This window comes from Trichosurus vulpecula, chromosome 1 (assembly GCF_011100635.1).
Source record: "Trichosurus vulpecula isolate mTriVul1 chromosome 1, mTriVul1.pri, whole genome shotgun sequence".
NCBI classification, from domain to species: Eukaryota; Metazoa; Chordata; class Mammalia; order Diprotodontia; family Phalangeridae; genus Trichosurus; species Trichosurus vulpecula.
The window spans coordinates 12857364-12882285 of record NC_050573.1 but is presented as its reverse complement, the minus strand read 5'-3'; the positions used below and the strand labels follow the sequence as shown (position 1 = coordinate 12882285).

The window sequence follows — 24922 nt, the reverse complement described above, 5'->3', positions numbered from 1 at the left end:
TTGGCAGTGCTCTGAGAAAGGACACTCGGAGAGTCCCTTAATTGGACAAGGCCAACACCAACCAACATCCTAACAGCAAGTACAGCCTGGGGAGGAGATTTCGACCGGTGTCACTTTACGCCTATGAGATGCCATTTCTGGAGCACTGGGGTCACAAGAGGCCTGGGAAGGAGGGAGAAAATACGAGTAGTTATCACCAGTCCCATTTTATGGTTGGGGAAACTGAGGCTGAGTCAGAAGGCTCTGCCGTTTGATGAGCACTCCAACACTTATTAGGTCTGTACTCAATATGCAGCCTTCCTCCCAGACCTGTTGTGAGGAAAGTGGTTTGTTTTTAAATACATTTTTTACTGATAGGGTTTGTTTCTGTATCATCTATAACGTTTCTGGGCAGCTAGGTAGCACAACGGATAGAGCGCCAGACCTCGAGTCAGGAAGACTCATCTCCCTGAGTTCTAATCCGGCCTCAGACATTTACTAGCTAGCTGTGTGACCCTGGGCAAGTCACGTCACCCCATCTGCCTCAGTTTCCTCATCTGTAAAATAAGTTAGAAAAGGAAATAGCAAACCATTCCACTATCTCTGCTGAGAAAGTCCCAAATGGGGTTATGAAGAGTCAGACGTGACTGAAAATGGCTGAACGACAGCATTTCCTCTCCCTCATAACCAAGAATTTAAAAAAGGAGATCAAAAGCAGTTATGGGAAGCTACCCTGACACTACGAGCCTGGCACTTCTGAGGTATCCCACACCCAAAATGAGGAAAGCCCATCACGTCCTAACCTGAAAGTGCCCCAGCCATGGACTGAAGGATTCCTCCCTCCTTTAAGTCTGCTACTCCCAACAAAGGAATGGCCCCTCGGAAGGACTCTGAACACTGCATGTGAGAACGTTCCCCAGAACAAAAGACCCCCTGGGAAGCCGGTGACACTTGCAACATGCCTGTGACTCTGTGGGCCATCTGCTGCCGGCCTGTACCCCCAGGACTCACTGCTGCCCTCCAGCTGAGCCCTCCTCCATGAATGGTCTTCCTGCTAGAACGTGAGCCCTTCCTCCGAGAGCCCTCTTCCCCCCTAGAACAGGAGCTCCTAGCAGCCTTTGGTCCCCTTATTCCCCAGCACTGGGAACATAGTAAACGCTTCATAATTGCTTTTCATTCACTCACTCACTCCCAGAGTCCAGAATTCAGAAATCCCATGGGTTGGTCTCTTACCTGACATGAGCCACGTGCTCCTTCAGCAGCTGCTGGGGAAGGCTGCTCCTGGCCTTTCACCGATCCCTCCTTGGGGGCTCTCACCTCCTCCTCCTCCTGCTCCACTCTCTCTTTTGCAGGATCTCTGGTTGCACAGTCAGCAGCCAGGCCACAACCCTTCGGCTCTTCCCCATCACCCATGGAGTCAGCGTCTTGAGAGCAATTTTCCACATGAGTTCTCTGTGGTTCTAAAGGCAAAGTCTGTACCAAGGAGCTCGAGGCTTCGGGTTTTGCATCTGGAATAATGCTTGGCTCAAACTCCGCAGAAAGCTCCGGAGAGATGTTTACTGGAAGTTCTGTGTACAACTCCTGGGCCCCCGCAGACATGGGGGAATCAAGAGGTACTGGCTGCGTCTCTACACCAGATGACAGCATGGGGGCTGCTGAGGATGCTGGGTTCCAGTTTATCAGTCCAGTTGGTTCTCCCTGGCACAGACCAAAAAAAGGGAAAACACAGTTAAGAAAAGACCCTGACAGTTAAATAAGATAAGATAATAAATTCCCACATCATCATTATGCCCACCATGAATAATAATCCTCAGGACTTACTGACAAAGATAACAAATACCATGCCAGCTACAGGGTGAAGGAAGGCAGCTGTCAGATCTCAATCGAAAATACCTTTTCCAGGACCGTACGTACAAAAATATTTACAGTGGCTCTTTTTGTAGTAGCAAAGAACTGGAAATCAAGGGGATGCCCACCAATTAGGGAATGGCTGAACAAGTTGTGGTATATGAAGGTAATGGGATACTATTGTGCCATAAGAAATGGGGAAGATATGGACTTCATAATAACCTGGAAAAACCTACACGATATAATGCTGAGTGAGCAGAACAGAACCAGGAGAACATTATACAGTACCACAGATATAGATATGTATTCTGTGACGACTAACCTTGATAGACCTCACTCTTCTCAGCAATACAAGGCTCAAAGACAACTCCAAAGTACCCATGAGGGAGAGAGCTGTCTACATCCAGAGAAAGAACTATGGAATCTGAATGCAGATTGAGGCAAACTGTTTGCTCTTTTTTTTCTTTTGTTTTTGTTTTTTGGTTCTGTTTCTTCCTTCTTATGATTCATTCCATTGGTCATAATTCTTCTTTACAACTTGACTATTGTGTAAATAAGTTCAATGTGAAGTTATATGTAGAAGATATATCTGATTCCATGCCATCGAGGGGCAGAGGGGGTGGGGGTGGGGGGGCAGAAAGTCTGGAACTCAAAATCACGCAGAACTGAGTGTTGTAAACTAAAAATCCTGACCAAGCTGACATATGTACTAAGCACCGGGACCAGAATTTGAATTCCATACTTCTGACTACAAATCTGGCCCCTAACATAGTGGGCCCCATCTGAATCAGGGGCTTAGGGCCATTGTGGCAGTACCTCTTGGGAATAACTCATCACCATCACAAAGCACCTTAAGATTTACAAAGCACTTGCAGATGTTGCCTCATTTGATCCCCAAATAACCTTTTAAAGCAGGTGCCTTATTCTTCCCATTTTAGAGATGAGCAAACTGGGGCTCAGAGAGATAAATGACCTGCCCAGGGACACTCAGCTAATAAGCATATGAAGCTGGATCTCATCCCAGGTATCCCAAACTCCCAAGTCCAATCCTCTAAGCAACCATTCCACCATTCTGCCTCCTAGGAAGGCCACTGAGAAGCTGGAGTACATCCAGAGAAGGATGACCAGGATGGAAAGAAGGGCTCCGAGATCACATCAAATGAAGCTGGCTAAAGAAATGAGGGAGTGTTAGACTGGAGCAGAGAAGACTGGGAGAGATTTGCCCTGCTTGGCTTGGCCCCCAGGAGCATCAGCACAAGTAGCTAAGAGCCCATTTCCAGCTGGATGTTGGGAAACATGTGCTCGCCAGATGAGCGCCTCCACAGGAGCAGGCGGTGTGGGGCTCCCCCTCTCTGGACAGCTGCAAAAAAAGACAGAGGACCGCCCCCCCTTGTTGGTCATGGTGGAGTCTTCTGTAGGGATGGACTGGGTCAGAGTCCTCAGAGTGCAGGTCTGGGAACCAAGAAGGCTTGGACGCAAATCCTCCCTCTGATGGGTACTGGCCATGAGCCTTAGCTCCTCAGCTGCGAAGTGGGGATAATACTCTCTGTAGTCTCTACCTTCCAGCTCAAAGGAGATGTGTGAAGCACATTTCAAACTTTAAAGCAATCTTTAATTGATTTACTCATTGGCTGAGCTAATCTCATTGATCAAGGGAGGCGCCCTCTGTAGCCTTCCAGCCCTTCAAGGAAAAGTGACCTGTCCTGTACAGAGGCAGGACTGGCCCCAGTCCTCCTGACCACTCTACCACACTTCCTCTGGGTACACTTGAGAATGCCAGCTGCTTCTGATAAGATGGATGAACTGAGGTCCTTCCAACTCCTTATTTTCTGTGACTCTACGAAAACTACCTTTGGCTACATCGAAGGCTGTCCTGTGGGAAAGAGATGAGACTCTCCTCACTAGCACTAAGTTCTGGACTGCATCTGTGGTTCCCCCAGAAAGGAAAACCCTCATCCCGAGCAGCTTGCCCACGCTGGCTCTGTGCTCTGAGAGGGAGGGGAAGGGGGAGACAGCTGTTTCACTTCTGCCTGTGTGCACTCCTGGTCCAGTCCAGGGTTTGACGCAGAGCGAGTTCCAGATAAATAACCAGCACTGCAAGAGAGGCCTGGCCAGGGGCGATGGGGCTTAACTGCCAGGACTTCTAGGCACAACTCTAAGGAGAACATCAGAAATGTTCAAAAGCAGAAAGCGAGTCAAGGTGCCTCCATCACAGATCTGAGACAGAAGGGGCCCCCATTCTGCAGAGCAGGAGACTGAAGCCCATACACCAATGTGAAGGGACTGGCCCAAGGCCACACAGATAGTGCCAGAGGCAGGATTCAAGGCTGGGCCCTCTGATGCCAAAGACTGAATTCCTCCCCCTAGGCATTGCTCCTCTACCTGAATACTGGTACAAAGCAATGACAAACAAAAGAAGATATCCATCATGATCAAGGAGGACTTACCAGAATTGCAAGTGCAGTTCAATACGGATGACCACTTATGGCGGTGCTGTTAAGGGGATTCTTGTTTGAGACTGGGATTGGACTAGTTGGTCAGTCAATAAGCATTGAGTGCTGACTATGAGCTGGGGAGACAGATATAAAGATACAACGAATAGACAAATGCCTGGACAGAGGTTTGCAATACTGTGCAGGAGAAAGCAACAAAAAATATCCCAAAGGAAAACAAGAGCAACAAAGTAAAATGGCGGTCTGATGAGGCTTTGCAAAGAGCTGAGGAAAGAGGAAAGGAAAAGATGAACCCAACTGAAAGCAGAATTCCAGAACAGCCAGAGGTAAGATTTTCTAAAATGGGCAATGCAAAGAAACACAAGAAAACAACTGAATGGGAAAGACAAGAGATCTCTTCAAGAAAACTGGAGATGTCAAGGGAATGTTTCATGCAAAAATGGGCATAATAAAAGACAAAAATGACAGGGACTTAACAGAAATGCAAGAGATTAAGAAGACTATATCAAAGAACTATACAAGAAAGCTCTTAATGTCCCCGATAACCACAATGGTGTGCTTACTGATCTGGAGCCAGATACCCTAGAAAAGAGAGTCAAGTGGGCCTTAGGAGGCATTGCTAACAGTAAGGCCAGGAGAGGTGATGGGATTCCAGCTGTTAAAGTGTGGCACTCAATATGCCAACAAATCTGGAATACTCAACAGTGGCCACTGGATTGGAAAAGATCAGTTTATGTCTGAATCCTAAAGAAGGAAAATGCCAAAGAATTTCAAATCACTGAACAACTGTGCTCATTTCACATGCCAGCAAGATTATGCTTAAGATTCTGTAAGCAAGGCTTCAAGCAGTGTGACCCAAGAATTACCAGAAGAGCAGGCTGCTTTTTGGAAGAGGCAGAGGAATTAGAGACCAAATTGCCAACATTCGTGGGATTATGGAGAAAGCAAGGGAGTTCTAGAAAAATATCTACCTCTGCTTCATTGACAACAGTAAGCCTCTGACTGTGTGGATCACAGCAAAATGTGAATTCCTCAAAGAGTTGGGAGGACCAGATCATCTTACTCATCTCCTGAGAAGCCTGCATTCAGGCCAAGAAGCAATAGATAGAACTGAACATGAAACAACTAACTGGTTTAAGATGGGGAAAGGAGTATGACAAGCCTATATATTGTCACCTTATTTAACTTATATGTAGAGCACAGCAAGCAAAATGCCAGGCCACATGAATCAAAAGCTGGAATTAAAGTTGCCAGGAGAAATACCCACAATCTCTGACGTGTAGACGATGCCACTCTGAAAGCAGGAATTGGAGACAAACTAAGAAGCCTCTTAATGAGGGTGAAAGAGGAAGGTGTAAAAGTTGGCTTGAAGCTTAACATCAAAAAAAAAACTAAGATCTTGGCAATTGGTCCCATTACTTCCCAGCAAATAGAGGTAAAAGAAATGGAAGCAAGATCACATTTTATATTCTTGGGCTCAAAGATCACTGCAGAAGCCAACCGAAGCTATGAAATTAAAAGATGTTTGCTCTTTGGAAGGAAAGCTATGGCAAATCTGGACAGCAGACTAAAAAGCAGAGAAATCCCTTGCCAATAAAGGTCTACATGTAGTCTGAACTATGGTTTTTCCAGTAGCTGTTTATGGTTATGAGAGTTGAACTATAAGAAAAGCTGAGTGCCACAGAATCAATGTTTTAGAATTGTGAAGTTAGAGAAGACTTTTGAGAGTCCCTCAGACAGCAAGGAAGTCAAGTCAGTCAATACTTAAAGAAATTCAGATTATTCACTGGAAGGACAAATACTGAAGCTGAATCTTAAGTATTCTGGCCATGTAATGAGAGGGTGGGACTTCCTGAAAAAGCCTCTAATATTGGGAAAAGACTGAAGGCAAAAGGAGAAGGGAATGGCAGAGGATGAGGTGGATAATAGTATCATGGAAACAACGAACATGAGCTTGGACAGATTTCAAGAGACAGTGGAAGACAGAAGGGCCTGGAGTGCTATGGTCTGTGGGGTCAGACACAACTGAGTGACTCAACAACAAATAAAGGCAAAAACACAGTCCTTGCTCTGCAGAAGTTCTTGTTCTAATGGAGGAGACAACACGCACAGGTATAGATGAAATACAAACTGAGTGGATTAAAAGTGATCTCAAAGAGAAGGCACTGGGGTAAGGCCCAGTAACAACACTGTGAGATGACCAACTATGTACAACTCAACTCTTCTCAGCAATTCACTTTTTAAAAAATCCTTTTCATGGTTTTCTCCTTTTCATCTGTTCCTTCTTTCACAACATGACTAATACGGAAATGTTTCACATGATTGCACATATATAACCTATTCAAAATTCTTACCTTTTTAGGGAAGAGGAGGGGAGAGAGAAAATTTGGAATTCAAAAATTTTTTAAATGAATGTTAAAAACTGTCTTTACATGTAATTGGAAAAAATAAAATACCATTTTAAAAAAGACGGAAAGGCCTCCTGCAGAAGTGGGGATTCGAGCTGTCTCAAAGGAAGCCCAGGAACTCTAGGAGGTAGAATTGAGAAGGTATATGATGCAGAAGGTACAGGTAGCACAAATGCATGAATGCAGGAGACAGTGTCAAGAAGTGGAATGGTGGGAAGCTGGATCCTCATGCATGAAGAAGAAGCTGAACTGTGAAGGGCTCTGAATGCCGAATCAATGTATTGGGATGTACTAGAAAAAGGAGCCTCTGCAGTGACAGTGACCAGGTGCCTTTGTGCTCTAGGATTCTGGGGCAGTAGAGTAAGGACTCAAACTGAGGCTACCTTCAGCCCCTGGTACAACACTAAGCCTCTCCAGCCACCCCACTACAGTCTTATGTAGGGGACACAAGGGAGAGTTCTCCTGTCTCCTGGATGGTATCTGCCTAGATTCCTTGTCTCCTTCCCTACAACTTGTGAAATGGTCCAAACAGGTAGCGATGGAAAGCACAAGACCTTGGAGGTCATAAAGAATCAGCCAGGTAGCCCCCAAATGGCCTTTTCAGTGATTCAAACTCAGTGACCCCTTTCTTTACACCGGCAGAAAAAAAAAAAAAAGAACAGAGGACACCGGAAGTGGCTTCCCTTCTCTCCCAGCAGGTAAAAGGTAAACAATCCCTCCAGCAAAATCCAGGTTTTACAGAGACCCTGGCCCTCAGGATGTGGTACATGAGGGGTTAAGAGGCTGACAGGGGCACTGGGCTTCAACGATCTCTGCAGAGGGATCCTACTATCGTTTTTGTTCCAGGTTGCACCCAGCTTTCCATCCAGCCTCTTCTTCCCTTCCAATTTGCCACTTACTGCCTGTATAATCTTGGGCAAGAAGTTGCACTTGGGCCTCAATCTCTAAACGGAGTGGGGCTGCTGAGCCCTTTCAGAGCTGATCTAAACCTATGATCCCACTTAACTTCATTCTGCTGTTAAACGGGACAGTGCCTCATCTCCCCTCTCCTAACTCTGGGAAACTCTTCAGGACCCTTCCCTGAGAAGGGGTGGCAGCCAACGAGCCCAAACGGCAAGGAGGCCTCAAACTACGGGGAGATCAAGAGTGGACGGATGCCTACCCTAAGGGATGAGGGAGAGGAGGATTAGAAGGGAAAGAACTGTTGCTTTGGATCCAGTAGGGAAAGCACAGAGAAGCCAAGCATTCCCTCCTCGCCCTCCCTAGTGCACTACTGCACTAGAGTACCTACCAGGGCAAGGCATTGTGCTGAGCTAAGGATACAAAGCAGCCCCTCCCTTCCTGGGGGGGGGGGATGATCTCTCCTTTTCTGCTTCTGGCTCCTTTTGTGGGTCATTCCAGGAAATGGGGGGGGGGGGGGAGAGGGTACTATTTAGAGGCTTGGATGGTTTCTCAGAGAGACGAGAGTCAAAAGGTAATGCTGACTTGGTGACCAGACAAAGGACTATAAAAAAAGCCCAAGAGATCCGAGGCTAAATTAAGACAGAGTCCTTTGTGCTAGCAGCTTGAATTGTGCCCCCTTGGAGGAAGGTGTCAGCCGAAGCAAATCCAGAGGAAGGCAGCCACACCTCTGTGTGGGAGAGGGTGCCTGGAGATGGATGCAGGGAAGGAACTGGGGGGTTTGGCCCAGGAAAACCTGGGGGACAGCTGTCTGTGTCCCTGAATCCTAACCCTAATTCATGTGGTTCTCCTGGAGCTTGGAGCTTGGAGCCATGAAGTTAGTAACAGAGAAGTAGATTTAGGTGAGATGTAAGAAAAACATCCTAACAGTGTGGTGAAGTGGCTGCCTTGGAAAGCAGTGGGCGCCTGCCCCTTCCTGGAGGGCTACAACAAGACGCTGCAGAAGAAAGGGGCTCCTGGTCACTTAGCACTAGATCAAATGGTCCCAGACCCCTATTGGGGACTGTGGCTTGGGCTCTGCTTAAGCTGGCTTCTTTCACATGGTCCTCTGGCCCAACTCCAGAGACATGGACCAGAGCAAGCATCTGCTGCCTCGGTTGTGGGTCAGTCACAGGCTTTGCTGGCCAAGGTCTCCAGGCCCCAACACCAGCTCAGTCACGCCAACACTGTGGAGGAGGCTTGCTGCTTCATTCAAGTAGAATGTTGCAGGCAGAATCCGTTCATGCCCACAGCCTGAAGCATCCAATCCTTCCTAGCAGATTCAAATCTCTCTGAAGTGAGTGGTCCCAGCTGGCCAGGGTGAACTTCCCAAGACTCAAAGGACCATGAAAGTCATGGGGGCAGGGGGAGCTACAGACCCGTTAACCAACTTTTGGAGGGAAGAAAGGTCTTTCCCCTAATGTGAATAGGGCTGGGTGCTAAAGCAGAACCTTCCATCTCAGCAGAAAATGTTAACTGTGCCTCACTCGTGTGGCCCCCCACAGACCAGGCGAAGCCCCTAGGAGAGCTTCCTTTGAGCCACTTGTCATGCTTTGAAAATGCTCCATAAGCCCTATGTGTTTATGCCTCTCTCTCCCAAAGTGTCTATCTGCACAGACTTCAAATGTGCCTAGTAAGTGGATTTAAGTCCCTGACCACCCCCTCCAGGCCTTTCTTAGTACCCTTGCTAGCTGCCCAGCCTCCCAACCATACGAAACAAACAGGCAGGCTGGCCTCTCCTTCTTGACCTGTGCTGCTTTTACTTCTATATTCCCATTGGAGTGGGAGTCAGGAGGCCTGGGTTCAGATCCTGGCCCCACCAATTAAAATCAAAGAATTCAGAACTGGAAGGGAAAGGTGGCTTATTTAAAAGCCTCATGAGGAAGATGGGGCTTGGGTTCACAGAATCTAGTGCCAGAGAGGAATTCAGAGACAACAGCTTGATTTTACAGGTCAGAAAACAGGCTCACAGAGGTTAATAGTTGTTTCAAGAGCACAGGCTGTAGTAGCAGAACCCATATCCAATCCCAGAACTCAGGAGTCCAAACCCCATACTCTTTTCACTTGATCATGGAACTCTAGCAAACCATCCTTTCCCTGGGGCCCAACTCCCACACGCTCAGCTTTGGTGTCCTTACTGGCAAAACAGGGATAATAGCAAAGGGCAACAGGAGCTGGATGGTGAGTATAAGCAAACTACGGCATTTCACCATTGTGACAAGTGTCACAAAAGGTAACATGGAGGAAAGATAGATAGAGCCTGGTCATAAGGCAATATGGGATGAGAGCCTCTGTGAAGTAAGGGTTCCCATGAAATGTTTCAAGTTGGACAGGAAGGTGCCCAAGAGCAATGGAGCAGGCCTTCTAGAAGGGCAGCCAAAGAAATTCCCACATGTAGATATGTTGGGAAGGCAACACCCACCCAAAGAGAGTTCAGGGAAACATGGACTACCCATGACCCATCACAGGGAGGCAAGACTGTGGCTTAGTGGACAAAGCCCATATAAGCTGCATGCCCCTGAGGCAACTGACTTAATGCCTCTGTGCAGACAAGAGGAGAACATAGCACCTACCTAATAGGGCTGTGGGAGGATCAAAAGCATAGTGAAAACCTTAGAGCTTGATATAAACGATAGCTGTTATTGAGAAAATCAAATCACCATGTACTCTGTGATCACTAGGCATTATGAAAATGTAAGCAATTATTTATAACTTGGATATTTCATAGATGTTCCATCAAAACCTAGGCAAAGTATTCAATGATTTATTCAAGCAATAGATAGCATCCACATCATTCAAACCCTGGCCAAAGGTATTTCCAGCTGAAACCAGCACAGCCCCAAACCTCAAAGTTATTATTGTCATCGAAGCTACCAAGTCTCAGAAACTTTAAATTGGAAAAGCGTGTTATAGCTACATTTATTAGTCACCTTTCCAGCTGCTCAGATAAATTATGTTATCATCATAGATGGGATAAAGCCAGGGGACAGAATTATGAGCAATCACTCTGGATCACACAGCAAGCTGAAAAGCAAACTCTCTTGGAGAAACTTTAACTTAAACTGTTAAAAGAATCTGCTGCCCGCCCTTCACCCTGAGGATGCCACACTTCTCATATGGTGCCATCCCCACCCTCCCTCTGGCAGTGCCCCTGGGGGGCCAAGGACACCACAAAGGGAGGGCCAGGTCTCCACTTCAGGTTTCCCACCCTCCCTCTGCAGGGCCCCTGATGCTGTACCGGCAATCTGAGGCCTGCAGCCAGACTCCTGTCTCCAGTCTTACTTCCTTTCCACCTGATCTCATCCTCTTTCTGGGCTTCTACCTCCCTTTCTGTAAGTCGAGGGGGCTCACTAAGGGCCCCCCAGCTCTACATCTAGGATCCTTCAACCTGCTCTCTCTTCTTCTTGCTCATTTCCTACAAAGTGGCTTCATCAGATCGCCCCCTTCCTGCCTCGAAGCTTTCTCCCTTATATGGTCAGACACTGTTTTTTATCCAGGTCCGGCTTCCAGCAACCCCAACCACCTGGAATGTAGCCAGGACCCTTCTTCAGGCGGGCAACTCAGCACCGTGGGCAGAACTCTGCCCACTCTGCTTCCACCGCTTTGGTCATAACTACCTAAACATTAAGCTGTGATTATAAACAATCCTAACGAGGTTAATCATTGACTTCAGGGTTAGCCTCTTTAATGGCTGCTGGAGGCAGGCCCAATGACAAAGAAAGAATATCAGGAGAAAACAGAAGCAGGAGAAACAAAAACCCGTGGCTATGGGCCAACTGCAGAGGTAGGGGCCAGGGATGCCAAGCTCCTAGACCAGAAGTCACAAGCCCCTGAGGGTCTCCCAAGCCAATTTGTCAAGATGTTCATAAGGCTAACCACCATGGTGGCTAAGAAAGGGTCCTGTCCGATCGTGCAGCCACAGACTCTCAAAATTGGAAGGGAAAATTAGAGGGTAGAAGTCTGACCCATGCCAAACCAGGAATCCCTTTGGTGCTCCAGACTCGTGGTCCAGCAGTGGGGAGGAGCCCACCACCTCCCCCCGGCAGGCCATTCCACTGTGGGCAACTATGATGGCTGCTAAGATTGCTTCTGACATTAAGCCTAGGGTTGGGAAGGGTATAACGCTTTCTTTAAAATTTCCTTTAAAAATAGGGAAGATTAAAAATAGTTTGGGCACATGAAGGGACAAGTTTCAGTTACCTGGAAAACTGACTGAAACAGAGCATACTCCATTACCCAATGATGCCAGAAAAACCTTGTTCCTGCAGTGCCCAAAACAGGAAGGCCTCTTGGGTCCCTTCACTGTGCCCCTCACCCCAAGAGCCCCCGAAACTCCTCCTTTATGACATCATCCAAGCAGCTGCAGCTGGTCACTGCCCATCTGGGTCTGAAACTTCAGTCTCTACAACCGGTGTGGCTCCCAGACAAAATGGGCCTGCCCTAGCCTTTGGTGTCAGGGAAATGGGCTTCAGAATCGGCACAGCTGGCTTTAAAGATCACCTGGTCCAACTCCCACACTTTATAGTTGGGAAGCGAAGCCCTGAGGAGTTAAAGGACTTTCACACTTCTGTCTATTAGTATTGTTAGTTGGAGGTTTTATTCTGCTGTTCCCTTCCTATTCAAAATTGATCAATAAACCCCTCCCAGAAGCCACAATGCATCTGCTCCAAATAGGACAGTATATAAAGGCACACTTTGTAACTCAACTTTATAAGGTGCTTTCTCAACAGTCTCATGATGTAGTTGATGGGAATTTAATACTTGTGTTTTACAAAGTAAATGGAAACTCAATGAATTTAAATGATTTGCCTAAAGTCACAAAGCCAATGTCAGACGCTGGCCTTGAACCCAGGGCTTAAGACTAGTGCTATTACCACTGAAAGCTTACAGAAATTGGGTGATTACATAAAAATGCCAAGAAAATTACTTATGGAAAATAATTTCCAGGTCTGAGCTGCCCAATGTAAGGAATGTGATTGGTCAAGTCAGAATTTGAGAACGTTTACCCAATGGACTGTCCAAGATGGGAGGGGCCTTAGAACAGGGAATGTCAGGCCTGGGAGGGGTCATAGAACATACAGAGCTGAGAGGTGACTTAGAAGACAGAATGTCTGAACTAGGAGGGGCCTCAGAACGGGGAATGTCACAGCTGGGAGGAACCTTAGAACAGGGGATGTCAGGGCTGGGAAGGGCCTGAGAACAGGGGATGTCAGAGCTGGAATTGGCAGGGCTGGGAAGGACCTTAGAGATGACCTAGTCCAGCCCTCCCATTTTACTAATGAGAAAAATGAGATCCAGTGAAGCTGAGGCTTACTCACTGGAACTGAAGCAGGGCATCGAGAAGGCTGTGGCTGCCATGACCTCTGACGTCCTTCTGAGCCCCCCGGTATATTTTTCAGTTTCTGTGAAACCTCGTTTGTATGTTCCCTTTTTATGAGTCTATTATTCCTACAATTCAATGAAAAGCAATTGAAGAAGAACTTACTAAGCTTGCACTGTGCACTTGGACCCCCAGCGGGAAAGATGAAAGTGAACGGTGTCTCCTCTCAAAGACCTGGCTTGGGAGCCAGAATGGTCTGGGTTTGAATCCCACCTTTGGAGCTATGGCCAGTCAGAAGTCCTTGGAGCCTGTTTCTTCACCTGGCCCCATTTTTCATCCCTGCTGCAAACCCACCCTGCCAATGCTCTCTCTCTTCCCCTCTGCCTCCAGGAATCACTATTTTCCTTCAAAGGTATTGTCTTTTACAGGCAGCTTTCCCATCCCCCTCAGCTGCCCTCCACCATCTATACCCACGTACGTACACTTTGTGGGCAGCTAAGTAGCACCACAACGGAGTGCTGGGCATGGAATTAGGAAGACACCTTCCTGAGTTCAAATACAGCCTCAGACACCTACTAGCTGTGTGACTGTGGACAAGTCACTTCATCCTGTTTGCCTCTGCTTCCTCATCTGTAAAATGAGCTGGAGAAGGAAATGGCAAACCACTCCAGCATCTTTGCCAAGAAAACCCCAAATAGGGTGATAAGACGTGCTCCATGCCAATCCCTCCAGCTAAAAAGGTTATGATAGTGATAAGATAGGTCCACAAATATAGTACACATTTGCAAACTGGTACATTTAAGAAGGGTACTAAGTGCTTGAGATCAATAAGAGATGAAAGACACTTCCAAACTACTGGCCTTTCTCCCTTTTTCCTATTTAATTTCCATTTATTCCTTAGTAAAGCCCAATGTCAAGGCCAATTTTTCCGGTAAGCCATTCCTCCTCCCAGCAGATATGACCTCACCTGGCATTCTGTTCTGCGACTCTCCCGGATCACACAACAAACATTGTGTGTAAAATGGTATATGCCTGGTGGCTTGTTCTCCCACTGGCCAGGGAAGGAGCTCCAGGAAAACAGAGACCTGTCCTTGTCTCTGGGTCTCCCAGCACCTCAAACAGGCATTTAGTAAACATTCACCGCATGACTAAACGAATCCACCCCCAGGAGGCTCTTGTTGCCAGAGACAACCCTCTGCTGAGGACTCAGCTTCTATTCTGACCAAGCCACTGATAACAGAAAAGAAGGTTCTGGAGAAGGCAGCATCACAAGCGTCCTCCTCCCAACTGGGAATGAGAGGGAAGTGAGAAGCAGCTGGTCAGAAGCTTTGATGTGTAGGCCCCACACCACTCAAGAAGCTCCCTGAGCTTGGGCTTCTCCTTTCTAGAATGGGGAGAATACCCATGATGCCTGCCTCTGAGGTGTCGCCAAAAGGCTCAAATAAGATAAAGTGTATAAAACTATTGGCAATCTTAGCAGCTCACAAGAGCAATATTCTCTCAATGCTCCTTTCCCCATCCAACCTCACACACCTTGCATTATTCTGATATCGGAAAGGAAGAAGCATTTATTAAGCACCCACTATGTGCCAGGCACCGTGCCAAGTGCTTTTACAAATATATCTCCTTGTGCCTCTTAGACAGTAAACCCCATGAGGGTAAGGACCAATCATGTTTTATCTAAACTCTGTGTCTCCTCCCCCCAGTCTAACATGCTTTGCCCAGACTAGTCCATTTAACAGACGTGATCCGGGGAAAGTCACGACCTTTGAGTCTGTTCCTTCGGATGTGAAATGACCCTTCAAAAACCGGTCATTTCACTGTTCTGGGGCTCCCTCTATTTTCATTTGATCATAACAGGAGTTACTGCGATTTTACTCAAAAATCACCACCTAGAAGCTGACGTTCTGGTGATGCTGACAAGGCCCTGGTGTTTGGACGACAGATACGGAGCCCTTGCTAAGTGCCAAGGCTTTCCATCTCGGGCACACCTGCCAAAGCTTACAAGGCCACATCTTCTAAGAAGCCAGAGTCCTTTCCTTGGACTTCAGGGGAGGAGAGTTTAATAGTGAAACCTAGGATTTCGATAGCACCCTAGGAACAGAGGTGAGCACTGCAGAGCCAGCCCAGAGGCCAAATCCGGCGCACGGACAAAAACAAGCTGGAGTTTGTTCCCCCTTGCCCAAGATGTATAAAGATTATCACAACCTCGTGATACTGGCAGGGCAGGAATTCTTACCCCATTTTATAGATCTAGCTTTAGTAAGAAATGTTACAAATCTGATGAGCTAGCAAGCCAAGAACGTTGCCTCTCACAAGTCATTTTACAAGTGTGTGCTTCTTTGTTCTGGCAAGAATTCGTATCTTTCTGTTGCTGCTGTAACAGTGACCAAGCTAAAAGATAACAATGAAAAACAAGCAGCAAATTTATTAACTGCCCTTCCATTCTAGTGGGGGAGTTGGGCAAAGCTGGTCTTCAGGACTTGATAAAAGTGTTCAATCAGAATGGGAGCTCCCAGAAGGCAGCTCAGTCAGTGCCTGGAGAATGGTGAGGGCTAGGGCTAGTAACATGTGCCTGGAACGTGACTGGCTGAGCTTGGCAGTCCGCTCCAAAGCATGAAATGAGCTTAACCTGGGAAATGAATTTCACCAGTGACCCCAACTCATGACTCATGATCAACCTGTTTAAATTAACTTGTCTGAAAACATCTGGAGCCAGGGTTCATCAACTCCTGATGTTATGGCGCCTTAGAATGTTCTTAAACGTACAACATCAAATATGTAGGATTATGAAGGATATCAATTCTACTGAAATAGTTTTTAAAAGACCAAGTTCACAGACCCCAGGTTAAGCACCCGGATCTAGGGGAAAATTCATAAATTTACTAATTGTTCTCCTGTCCAGTCATCAATAAACTGCTTTCCCTCTCCTCTTCTCCCCACTTCAGCGACAGTAGTCCAAACCCAGAGCTAATGATGGATTCCTTCCCGAAAAGGTGAGTGCATTTTAAGTCTACCAGAGGCGGTGAGCTTAGCCTATGGAAGTGCAGTCTCCAGTACAGGTCCGATACATAAAGCCGTCCTACTAAAGGGAATTCTAGACAAATCAGTCTTGCAGCGCCCCAAGCCTCTCTTGGAAACAGCAAGGGTGCTGACCTGCAAACCCAAGGGAATTTTCCACACCAGGGGATGCTCCTCACAAGGATCCTCCCCAGAAGAAATTATATTCACAAGAATTTTGTAGTAAATCCTAGAGGGACCAGTGAATAAATTAATATTAATTTAATTAATTAATAAAAAATTGAGGCAATTTTTATAAATTTACTATGATTTATCCCATCTATGCAAATGCATTTTAAAGGCAAATAATTACAAGCAGATATTTAGAATTTTCCTTTAAAATAAAAAAACTCTATCCTACTTTCTCTATTTTCTTTGCCTTACAGTTAAAAAAAACCCTGATAAACTACTGTTAGAAGGAAAGGAGTCCTTCAAAGTATTCTTAAATTCAGGGCCTTTCAGGGTTAAGGTTTCCAAGGTGGTTTCCTCACAATGGCCCTGCCATGATTCCCCGATTCTTTCCCATTTTTGGATGAAAAGGATAGTCTGCTTCGTTATGTTTTCTTCGTGGAGGTGTTCTTGAATGGGGTTAAGAGTACCGCCTCACGGGTCAGTCAGGAGCTCTGGGGTTCACTATGCCCCTCAGTGGATGCAGATCTTTACTTCCTACTGCAAGTTTGGGGGGCGGGGGGAAGGCAGGCTAGACTCCAAGGCCCCTACATCCTGGATCTTTCTTTTTGGGACTGAGGAGGACAAAACAAAGCTAGAACTAATATCTCTAGGTTTGCAAAAGCATACCAAGTTAAGCAAGCTAAGAACCCAACCCACTCAGTTGGGTCAAGATTGGGAGAGAAAGAAGCCACCTATGGGGATCACGAAAATTTACCCGTGTTAATTCCCACAAAACAAGTCCATGGACAATAAGTTTGTGGAAGGAAGAAGTAAAAACAGAATCGATAATGATTACTTAAGCACAAGCAGCCCTCTTGATGATTCCTGTTAAGAGCTTGGAAAACCAAGAATAAAGACGTCATCCACTTTTACTGCAGATCTTTTAGCGTGGATCTGGTCTTTAAAACAAAAGTCAGGGCTTGAGATCCTCCCCCAGAACATCACAACACGTAGTTGGCGACAAAAAACAACACGAAAGACAACGCAGGTAGTAATTCCCAGATAGTTGGTCTTCTAAAGGCTTAGCCTCGTTCGCTTCACGTCCTACTGAAAAGAAAGTCAGCCACAACGAACACTGCCTCCTGCTCAGCTGGAGGAAGACACTCACAGAGTGCACATGCCCTCAAACGCACACTTGATCTCCCCTCCAAGAAAGGCACTTTATTTCCCAAAGCTTCGGACAACAGAACTGGGAGGACAGAGCTAGGCCTTCGCTAACAGAACAGGGAGAAGGGCCTTTCTTTGGCTTTGGGAAGGAAAACTTCAAGGGGTGCTGGGAACTCAAGGGCCAATCTCTCCACAAGGAATATTCTAGAAATGTCCAAGCCACTCTTTGGCCATGGAAGAAAGGGGGCTAGCGTGTGCAAGGGATGCTGTGGGAACGTGATGGGAGGCAGCTTTGTTTCTTCCTCCCGGTGGGAACACCGCTGTCTTCCCTGGAGAAGGGAGAGGGGGAGGTTTTCTGCTCTACCGGGGGCTGGGCTATGGAAGTGTTCTCCCTTTCCATCCAGGAGGTCTCTTTTTCTTGATTGGGCCTTCTCAAGCCAAAGGATGGCAGGTTGCCGGATGTGAGCTAGAAGGGACGTTAAAGATTATCCCCTCACTTTACGGACGAGGACACTGAGGTCAAAGAGGCCCAAGGTCTCATCTGACTCCCAATCAAGGAGTCCTATCGAAGCAAAAGGAAATCAACCTCTCTCTACTCCTAATGAGAGTATGGTGGGAGGGAAAGAGGAAAAGAAGGCAGTTTCTCCTCTTTCTTTCCACAGGGAAAGACGGGAAAAGCAGTTTCTTTCCCCTGGCCTGGGAGGGAAGGACGAGGAAGGCTGCCTTCTCTCCAGACAAGGAGTAAAGGAGGCAGTTCCTCTTACGAGGAGACTGGTGAGATCTCCACCCTTCAGGGCAGTCAGCCTGTCTCAGAATGGGGGTTCAGGGGGCTTCCTCCGGAGAGGAGGGAGTTGGGGGAGAAATGCAGCGCTGGTGGTAGAGGCCTTCCCCCTTCTAGTATTTAATAAGAAGGCAGGGCTCCCCACCCCCACACGATGAGTGAGGCCAGACAGCTGGAAGTCGCCTGGGGGCTGGGTACTCCGGTGAGATGAGAGGGCAGAAAGCTCCTTTCCCCTTGGAGGGCTTGGGGAGAGGGGGACTGGGGGACCAGGATCCTATGTGGAGGGGCTCCATCTCCCTTAAAGGGCAGGGAGAATTTAGAACTTTGGGAAGGGGAGGGGGGGTCCTCCATTAAAGTGGGGCAGAGATTTGTTAAGGGGAAGAGGGGGGTGTCTTTCCCTGCTCGGGATATTTAAGGAGATCTGTGGTACAGATAGCGAAGCTCTCTCCGGTTTTGGGGGGCATGCAGGGGGTTTTTCTTTTTGTGGCACTTCAAAAGTCTGACGGGGGGGGGCACCCTCCCCATTTGAGAGGTTTAGGAATGAGCCCAGTGGCAGGGGGAGGAAAGCTCTCCCTTTATGGGATTTAGAGGCGGGGGGACACACGAAAGGAGCCCAGTGGTGGGGGTGCAGCAGCTCTCTACACCTGGGAGGGACTTAGGGCTTGGCCCTCTCCCTACGGGGTGGGGGGGGGGGGCGAATTGGGGGCTCTCTGTGCAATAAGGGAGGGGGGTCTCCAGGAGGGGTGATGGGAAGCTCTCACTCCACGGGGGGGGGGCACTCAGTGCTCCCCTCCCTGCCACCCCCACCCCCGGCCAGGTCCGAGGCCAGGGTCAGAAGCGGCCACTCCCTGCCCCGCTCCACTTTGGATCTCAGGCCCCAGGAGTTGGCGAGCGGGGGGGGGGGGGGGGAGGAGAAAGGCTTCTATCGCGACATGGGGAGTCTGGGGTCACCCTGTCGGGGCATGGCCGAAAAGGGCGAAAGACTAGAGAGCGCCCTATAAGCCGGCGCGCACCCCTCCCCGTCTGTCGCGACATGGTGGAGCCTGTCGCGACATGGCCAGGCCCCTCCCCAGGCCCGCGCTGAGAATGGCGCCTGGCCCCATTCCCCCGCCGTCGCTTTTCCCGCCCCTCCCCCCACCCCGGAGCCGCCGCTACCGCGGCTGCAGCTACTACCTGAGCCGAGCGAGGGAGGGAGCGAGGGAGGGCCGGGCCGCTCTCGCCGCCGCCGCCGCCGCCGTCGCTGCTTCTCTATGGTCGCCTGCACTTCCCCATCCGGGACCCGCAGCGGGCTGACTGGCCGCGCACGCGCATTCGGCCTGCCCCGCGCCAGCCACGCGGGCTCTTCCGAGCTCCACCGCCCCGCCCCCTGGGTCTGGAGCAGCCCTGCCCCCAGCTGTTCCCGGAGCTCGACGCCCTCCCCCCGACGCGCCCATGCGCCCGCCGCGCAGCCCCGTCCCCTCCGAGCCGTGCTGCTCCATCCAATTCACTTCACTTCACTTCAATTCCGCTTCTCGGCTGTTGCTCTCGACCTCCGCCCATCCTCCTCTCAAAGTCATCAAATGAGATCACATTTGTAATTCATACTTATCCCCGAGCCTAGCACGTAGGAGGTCTTAATAAATGCTGTTTCCTTCCTATCTGTGTCTCTCCTCCCCCCTCCCCTTTTTCCTGTATACTCTCTCCTCCCTCCAGTGCTTAGCTCAGTGCCTGGCACATGGTAGGTGCTTAATAAATGCTGTTCCTTTCCTCTCTCCTCCCTCCAATACTTAGCACAGTGCCTGGCACATGGTAGGTGCTTAATAAATGCTGTTCCTTTGCTCTCTCCTCCCTCCAATACTTAGCTCAGTGCCTGGCGCATAGTAGGTGCTTAATGAATGTTTGTTGACTTTCTTAACCCTGCTTTCCCCAGGTCTCCTCTTCCTCATCTCAGGGTTCCTTCTCTATGTCCTCTGCTGGATCTTCACCAGGTCACAAAAGACAGAAAGACAGACATAGATATAGCTAGAACTTAGGGTGAGGACTGGCCCTGTGATTTCACTGGGATAGAGAACTCCCAGATGAGGAAACTCCTTTCACCAATGCAGGTTGGCACCTTTTCTGCCACTTTTTAGAGCTCTGAGAGGTAGATCCCTTATTGCAAGATCACGCAGCCAGTATCCATTAGCCAGGCTGCCATACCGGTGCATCCATACAAGATAACTTGAAGAACGTTAACAGCTTGGGGTAGGCAGAGCTGGGGAGCATTGGACCAACCCTTGAAGAAATAGGATGGTAAGGTGCCAAGGTGGACAAAAGAGGGGGAAGGTCCGGATTTCATCAGGGTCACTTGGGTTTGGCATTCTGAACTCAATCCTTACTGGTCATTAGTCCTCCTAATGCCCAGAATACAAGGCCACCTGTCCTCTTCCTCCACCTTCCTCGCCTTGGGGCCTTGGGCTCTTTCCTCCTCCAAGTCTAGGGCTGGGCCTCTGTAAGGGAGAGATAACCTGCCCAGCCTATCTATTTCCCCCCATGGCTTTTCAGACGCTCAAGACTATGAAAACAGGGCCTTATAAACACCAGCTCTGGGTCAGAAATTATAATAATAAACAATTTTGATGCTTTGGGACCTAAAAACTCAAGTACAATTCAGAAAGATCATTAGTTTTTCCTCTAGAGGTTAAAATACTTTTTTTTCCCCTTGGGAAAAGATAAATCAAATTCTGTCAATGACTTCTTTTGAATATTTTCACATTGAATTCTAGCTCTGGAGTGGGAAGGGCCCCAGCAGGCTATGCAGTGCTACCCTCTCATTTAACAGGAGAAAACTGAGGTATAAAGATTAAGTGACTTGCCCAGGGTCACACAGTTAATAAGTGTCTGAGGCAGGATTAGAATCCAGGTCTTGCCAATCACCCCACCCCAGTGGCCTTATTACAGATACAAAATGTGCCAAAGGGCAAACAAAAAGGATTCTGTTTATTGACTCAATATAAGGTGTTCTTAACCCAACAAAAGAAAAGCCTTTAAAGTGGGTGAAATGATCAATAGGATCCATCCTTTCAGAAGAGATCAATGACTTCATAACAATTTATGAAGCACCTACTATGTGCCAGCCCCTCAGCATCCAAAGACAAAAGTGAGTCAGCCACACCTCCCATTTCCTATCTCAGCAGCCACAATTTTTCTAAACTTCTTATTCCTCTTCAAACCTTTCCAGGCTCCCTCTCCCCCCACCCTCACAGCTGAGAGTTTTGCCTCATTTCAATGAAAAAAAAAACATCAGGAGCCCATTCCCTGAGAGCTCCATCTCCTCCCTTCTCAGGTCACCTCCTTCATCCTGGTCTCACCATGGCCTTACTCATTATCAAGGCCAAGCCCTCCATAAGGGATCTCATTCCACCCATCTTCCCTAATATCATCCCCACAATCCCTCATCTGACCCAATCCTGTCCTTTAGATTGTCCTTGAGGACAAGGCCTATCTTTCTTCTTGCTTATATCTGTACTCTTAGCACTTAGCATGGTGCCTGGCGCGTAGTAGGTGCTAAATAAATGCCTATTGCCTATCTGTCTGCCTATGGAGATGCTTCTCAGATCTATTTATCCAGCCCTAATCTCTCGGCCCCCAGTCTCACAGACAACTCAGACTTAATAAATGCAAAGCTGAACTCATGATCTCTCTCCCCAAACCCTCAACTCTTCCTGGCTTCCCTATTTCTGTCAAGGGCATGTGTGGGTCAGAGACCACTGCTCACATTAAAAATAGACAGAGGCCATCTTGGAGTGGCGGGGAGGGTAGAAATGGGGAGAAAATTTGTAATTCAAACTGTTGTGAAAATCAATGCTGAAAACCAAATATGTTAAATAAATAAATTTAAATTAAAAAATAAATAAAAAGAATAAATAAATAAATAAAATTAAAAAAAAAATAAAAATAGACAGAGACTGTTCTTGAGAGAAGCCAAAAAGGAATTTTATCGCTCTCTCATGAGAAAGGACGCCACCCAAGCAGGGGCACTTTAATTATATTTTACATTTATTCGGTCTGAATAAATGGGCACGTCCCCTGAACAGAGTACAAGAGAATACAAAGGACTCAGATGGACGCCAGTCCTTTTATTGACTTTCCCTTCAAATCTCCCACCAGGCTCTTCATTGGCCAGATACAACCCCCTGATTGTCTACATCATGCTGTCCTCAAATGGCTCCTTTAAGCTTGTGTATAAGCCTCTAAACTTTCACTCCAGAGCTTTGATTAGAACTAGTTATAACTAGTGACCTAACTTACATTCTGCTAAAGCTGGGGTGGGGGGGGGAGGAATAGGAATGCTTTCAACTCTGTGGAAACAAAACTGTCGTCCCCCTTACAGGCACCACCCTCCTCCCAGTTATCCAGGTTCTCAACCTTGGTGTCATCCTGGCCTCCTCCCTCTCTCTCTCACTCCCCACATCTGATCTGTTGCCAAATCCTATCGATTTTACCTCCAGCACGTCTTGCATACACCCACTTGTGTCCTCTGACACTGCCCCCACCCTGGTGTAGGACCTCATCGCCTCATGCCTGGACTGTTGTACCCGATGCTGGTGGGTCTGCCTGCCACAAGGCTCTCCCTACTCCAGGTATTTTCTCTGGCTGTGCCCCCAGTGCCTGGAACGCTCTTGCTCCTCATCTCTGCTTCCTGACTTCCTTCAAGTTCTAACTAAAATCTCACCTTTTACAGGAAGCCTTTCCCCATCCTCCTTAATGCTGGTGCCTTCCTCTTGAGGTTACCTCCAATGTCATCTGTTTTTGGCTCGTTTGTTTGTCTCTCTCATTACACTCTGAGCTGCTCAAAAGCAGGGACAATCTCGGCCATTCTTTGTATGTCCAGTGCTTAGCGGAGTGTTGGGCACATAGTAGGCACTTAATAAATGCTTGTTGACTCTATTAACAGCTTTCTATGTTCGAGGTACTCTGTGTCTAGTAAGTGTATTGAGTATGATCTCCCAGAGCCAGGTGTGCTCTGCATGATCCTCCAGGGACTAGAGGTAGGTACCTTGAAGGTTCAGGGATGTTTCTTCCCCTCCTGCCAGTGGTTCTGACCCCACTGGCTGTGGTCCCCTCCTCCAGATTCCAATTATTGTTAGCCCAGTTCTTTTTTATCACTTAACATCAATTAACCTCAAGAAAAGAATATTTGCTTTGAAGATACAAGAGGAAGAAGAATACAAACATTTGCCCCTAACATAACAGGGGCACACTTCCCCCATCCCATCTTGGTCTCTGGGGAGGATAGTGAGCTCATTCTTCTGACAGTTTCCACATTGAGTTGATCCCATCAAATTCTGGAGTCTCCACCTCAGCTACCTTTAAGATGGGTCCCCAAGGTCACTTCTTGCTCCTTGGGGCATAAATACTGAGCTGGCTGTAAAACCTAGTGTGGAGTCCAACTCCTCGATTTTGAATGATTCGGTTTTCTGACTTTTGGAAATTCTCAAAGTCCCCCCACCTTCTTCACCTAAAACCCGAGAACAAAGCCAGAAATAGGTAAAGAACCGGGCCTGCCGGCCTCTTTGGGAAAAGCTGAAGCCTCTTTCCCTATTGTGTCGAAAACTGAAGCCTCTCTCCCTACTGTGTTCAAAACTGAAGCCTCTCTCCCAACTGTGTCAAAAACTGAAGCCTCTCTCCCTACTGTGTCTAATTGGGCAATGTTATCAAAGGAGACAAAATAAGCGTGAACAGTTGAAGGGAAAAGGAGAAGACATCGGGGTCTCTGGTCCCTAATGTTTTCTGAAGCATTCAGTTCGAGACACCCAGGCCATCCAAAAGGCTCCTCCTTTACCATGTGGGGAGCAGTCCAGGACCGGTTAGAGAAAGTCTATGCATACTCAGGTCCTCACGGTGCTTCTATTACATGTCATCATCCCTCTAGTTGTAGCACAATCTTTAGACTAGTCTGGGGTCCGCTACACAAGCAAACATTAAGTATCTGCAATGAGTCAGGAGCTAGGTCTTTGTGGGTACAAAAGCAAAACTATCCCTGTCCTCAAAGAACTGGCAGTTCCATGTAAAGGGCCCCATAGATGGGTTACTGTCCAAATAGCAGCCTGCTTAGGAGCCGATGGGCTCATCACCAGGGAGGAATTCCTTTGGCCACAGAAATTCCCCCAAATCATTTCCAGAGTGAAAGGGGCATGATCTACATCAGAAGAGGGAGGCCTCGCGCCAATGAAATCATCCATTTCTACCTTCCAAGGGCCTTCTCATCAGTCCCATGCTGCTACGTCAAAGCCTTGTCTCTCCTGTTTCAGGGCTCCTTAAAGGAAGGTGCTCCTGTGCCGTGAGCAGGACTCAAACCACTCTAGGCTCCAGCCACACTGGATGCCTTGTCTTTCCTGCATCTCATCCTGCTTCTTTCTGTCTCTGTGTCTTTCTGCAGTCTCCAACAAGCCCAGAAAAGTCTTTATTCTGCTGAAATCCTTCATTCTCTTTCAGAACCAGCTCAGGGCCCATCTGCTCTGATGCCCAGAGTTGGAAGTGACTTCTTCTTCCAATCTCTAATAGGACTTTGCCTCGGTTGCTTCTCATATCATAGACTATTATTAGATCTGGAAGAGACCTAGACCTTAGAGTTTTAGAGGCAGGTAGTGAAGTGCGGTGGAAAGAGTTCAGGATTTGAGGTCAAGGGATGTTGTTGTTAATTGTGTCCTACTCTCTGTGACCCCATCTGGGGTTTTCTTGGCAAAGATACTGGAGTGGTTTGCCATTTCCTTCTCCAGCTCATTTTACAAATGAAGAAACTGAGGCAAACAGGGTGAAGTGACTTGCCCAGCTAAGAAGTGTCTGAGGCCAGATTTGAACTCAGGAAGATGAGTCTTCCTGACTCTGGGCCCAG

The 24922-nt window shown here is 47.8% G+C and overlaps 1 protein-coding gene across 1 annotated transcript in view; it reads right to left on the bottom strand.

Moving 5' to 3' along the window:
• PRR14L (proline rich 14 like) overlaps nt 1–19327 on the bottom strand; it is a 65114-nt gene extending 45787 nt beyond the window's left edge. The window contains exons 1-2 of the mRNA XM_036753149.1: nt 19240–19327; nt 1213–1677 (exon numbers count right to left, since the gene is read on the bottom strand). Coding sequence (XP_036609044.1) covers nt 1213–1626 — 414 coding nt within the window. The 5' untranslated portion in view covers nt 1627–1677; nt 19240–19327. The remainder of the gene's footprint in view (nt 1–1212; nt 1678–19239) is intronic.
• Between the last annotated feature and the right edge of the window lie 5595 nt (nt 19328–24922).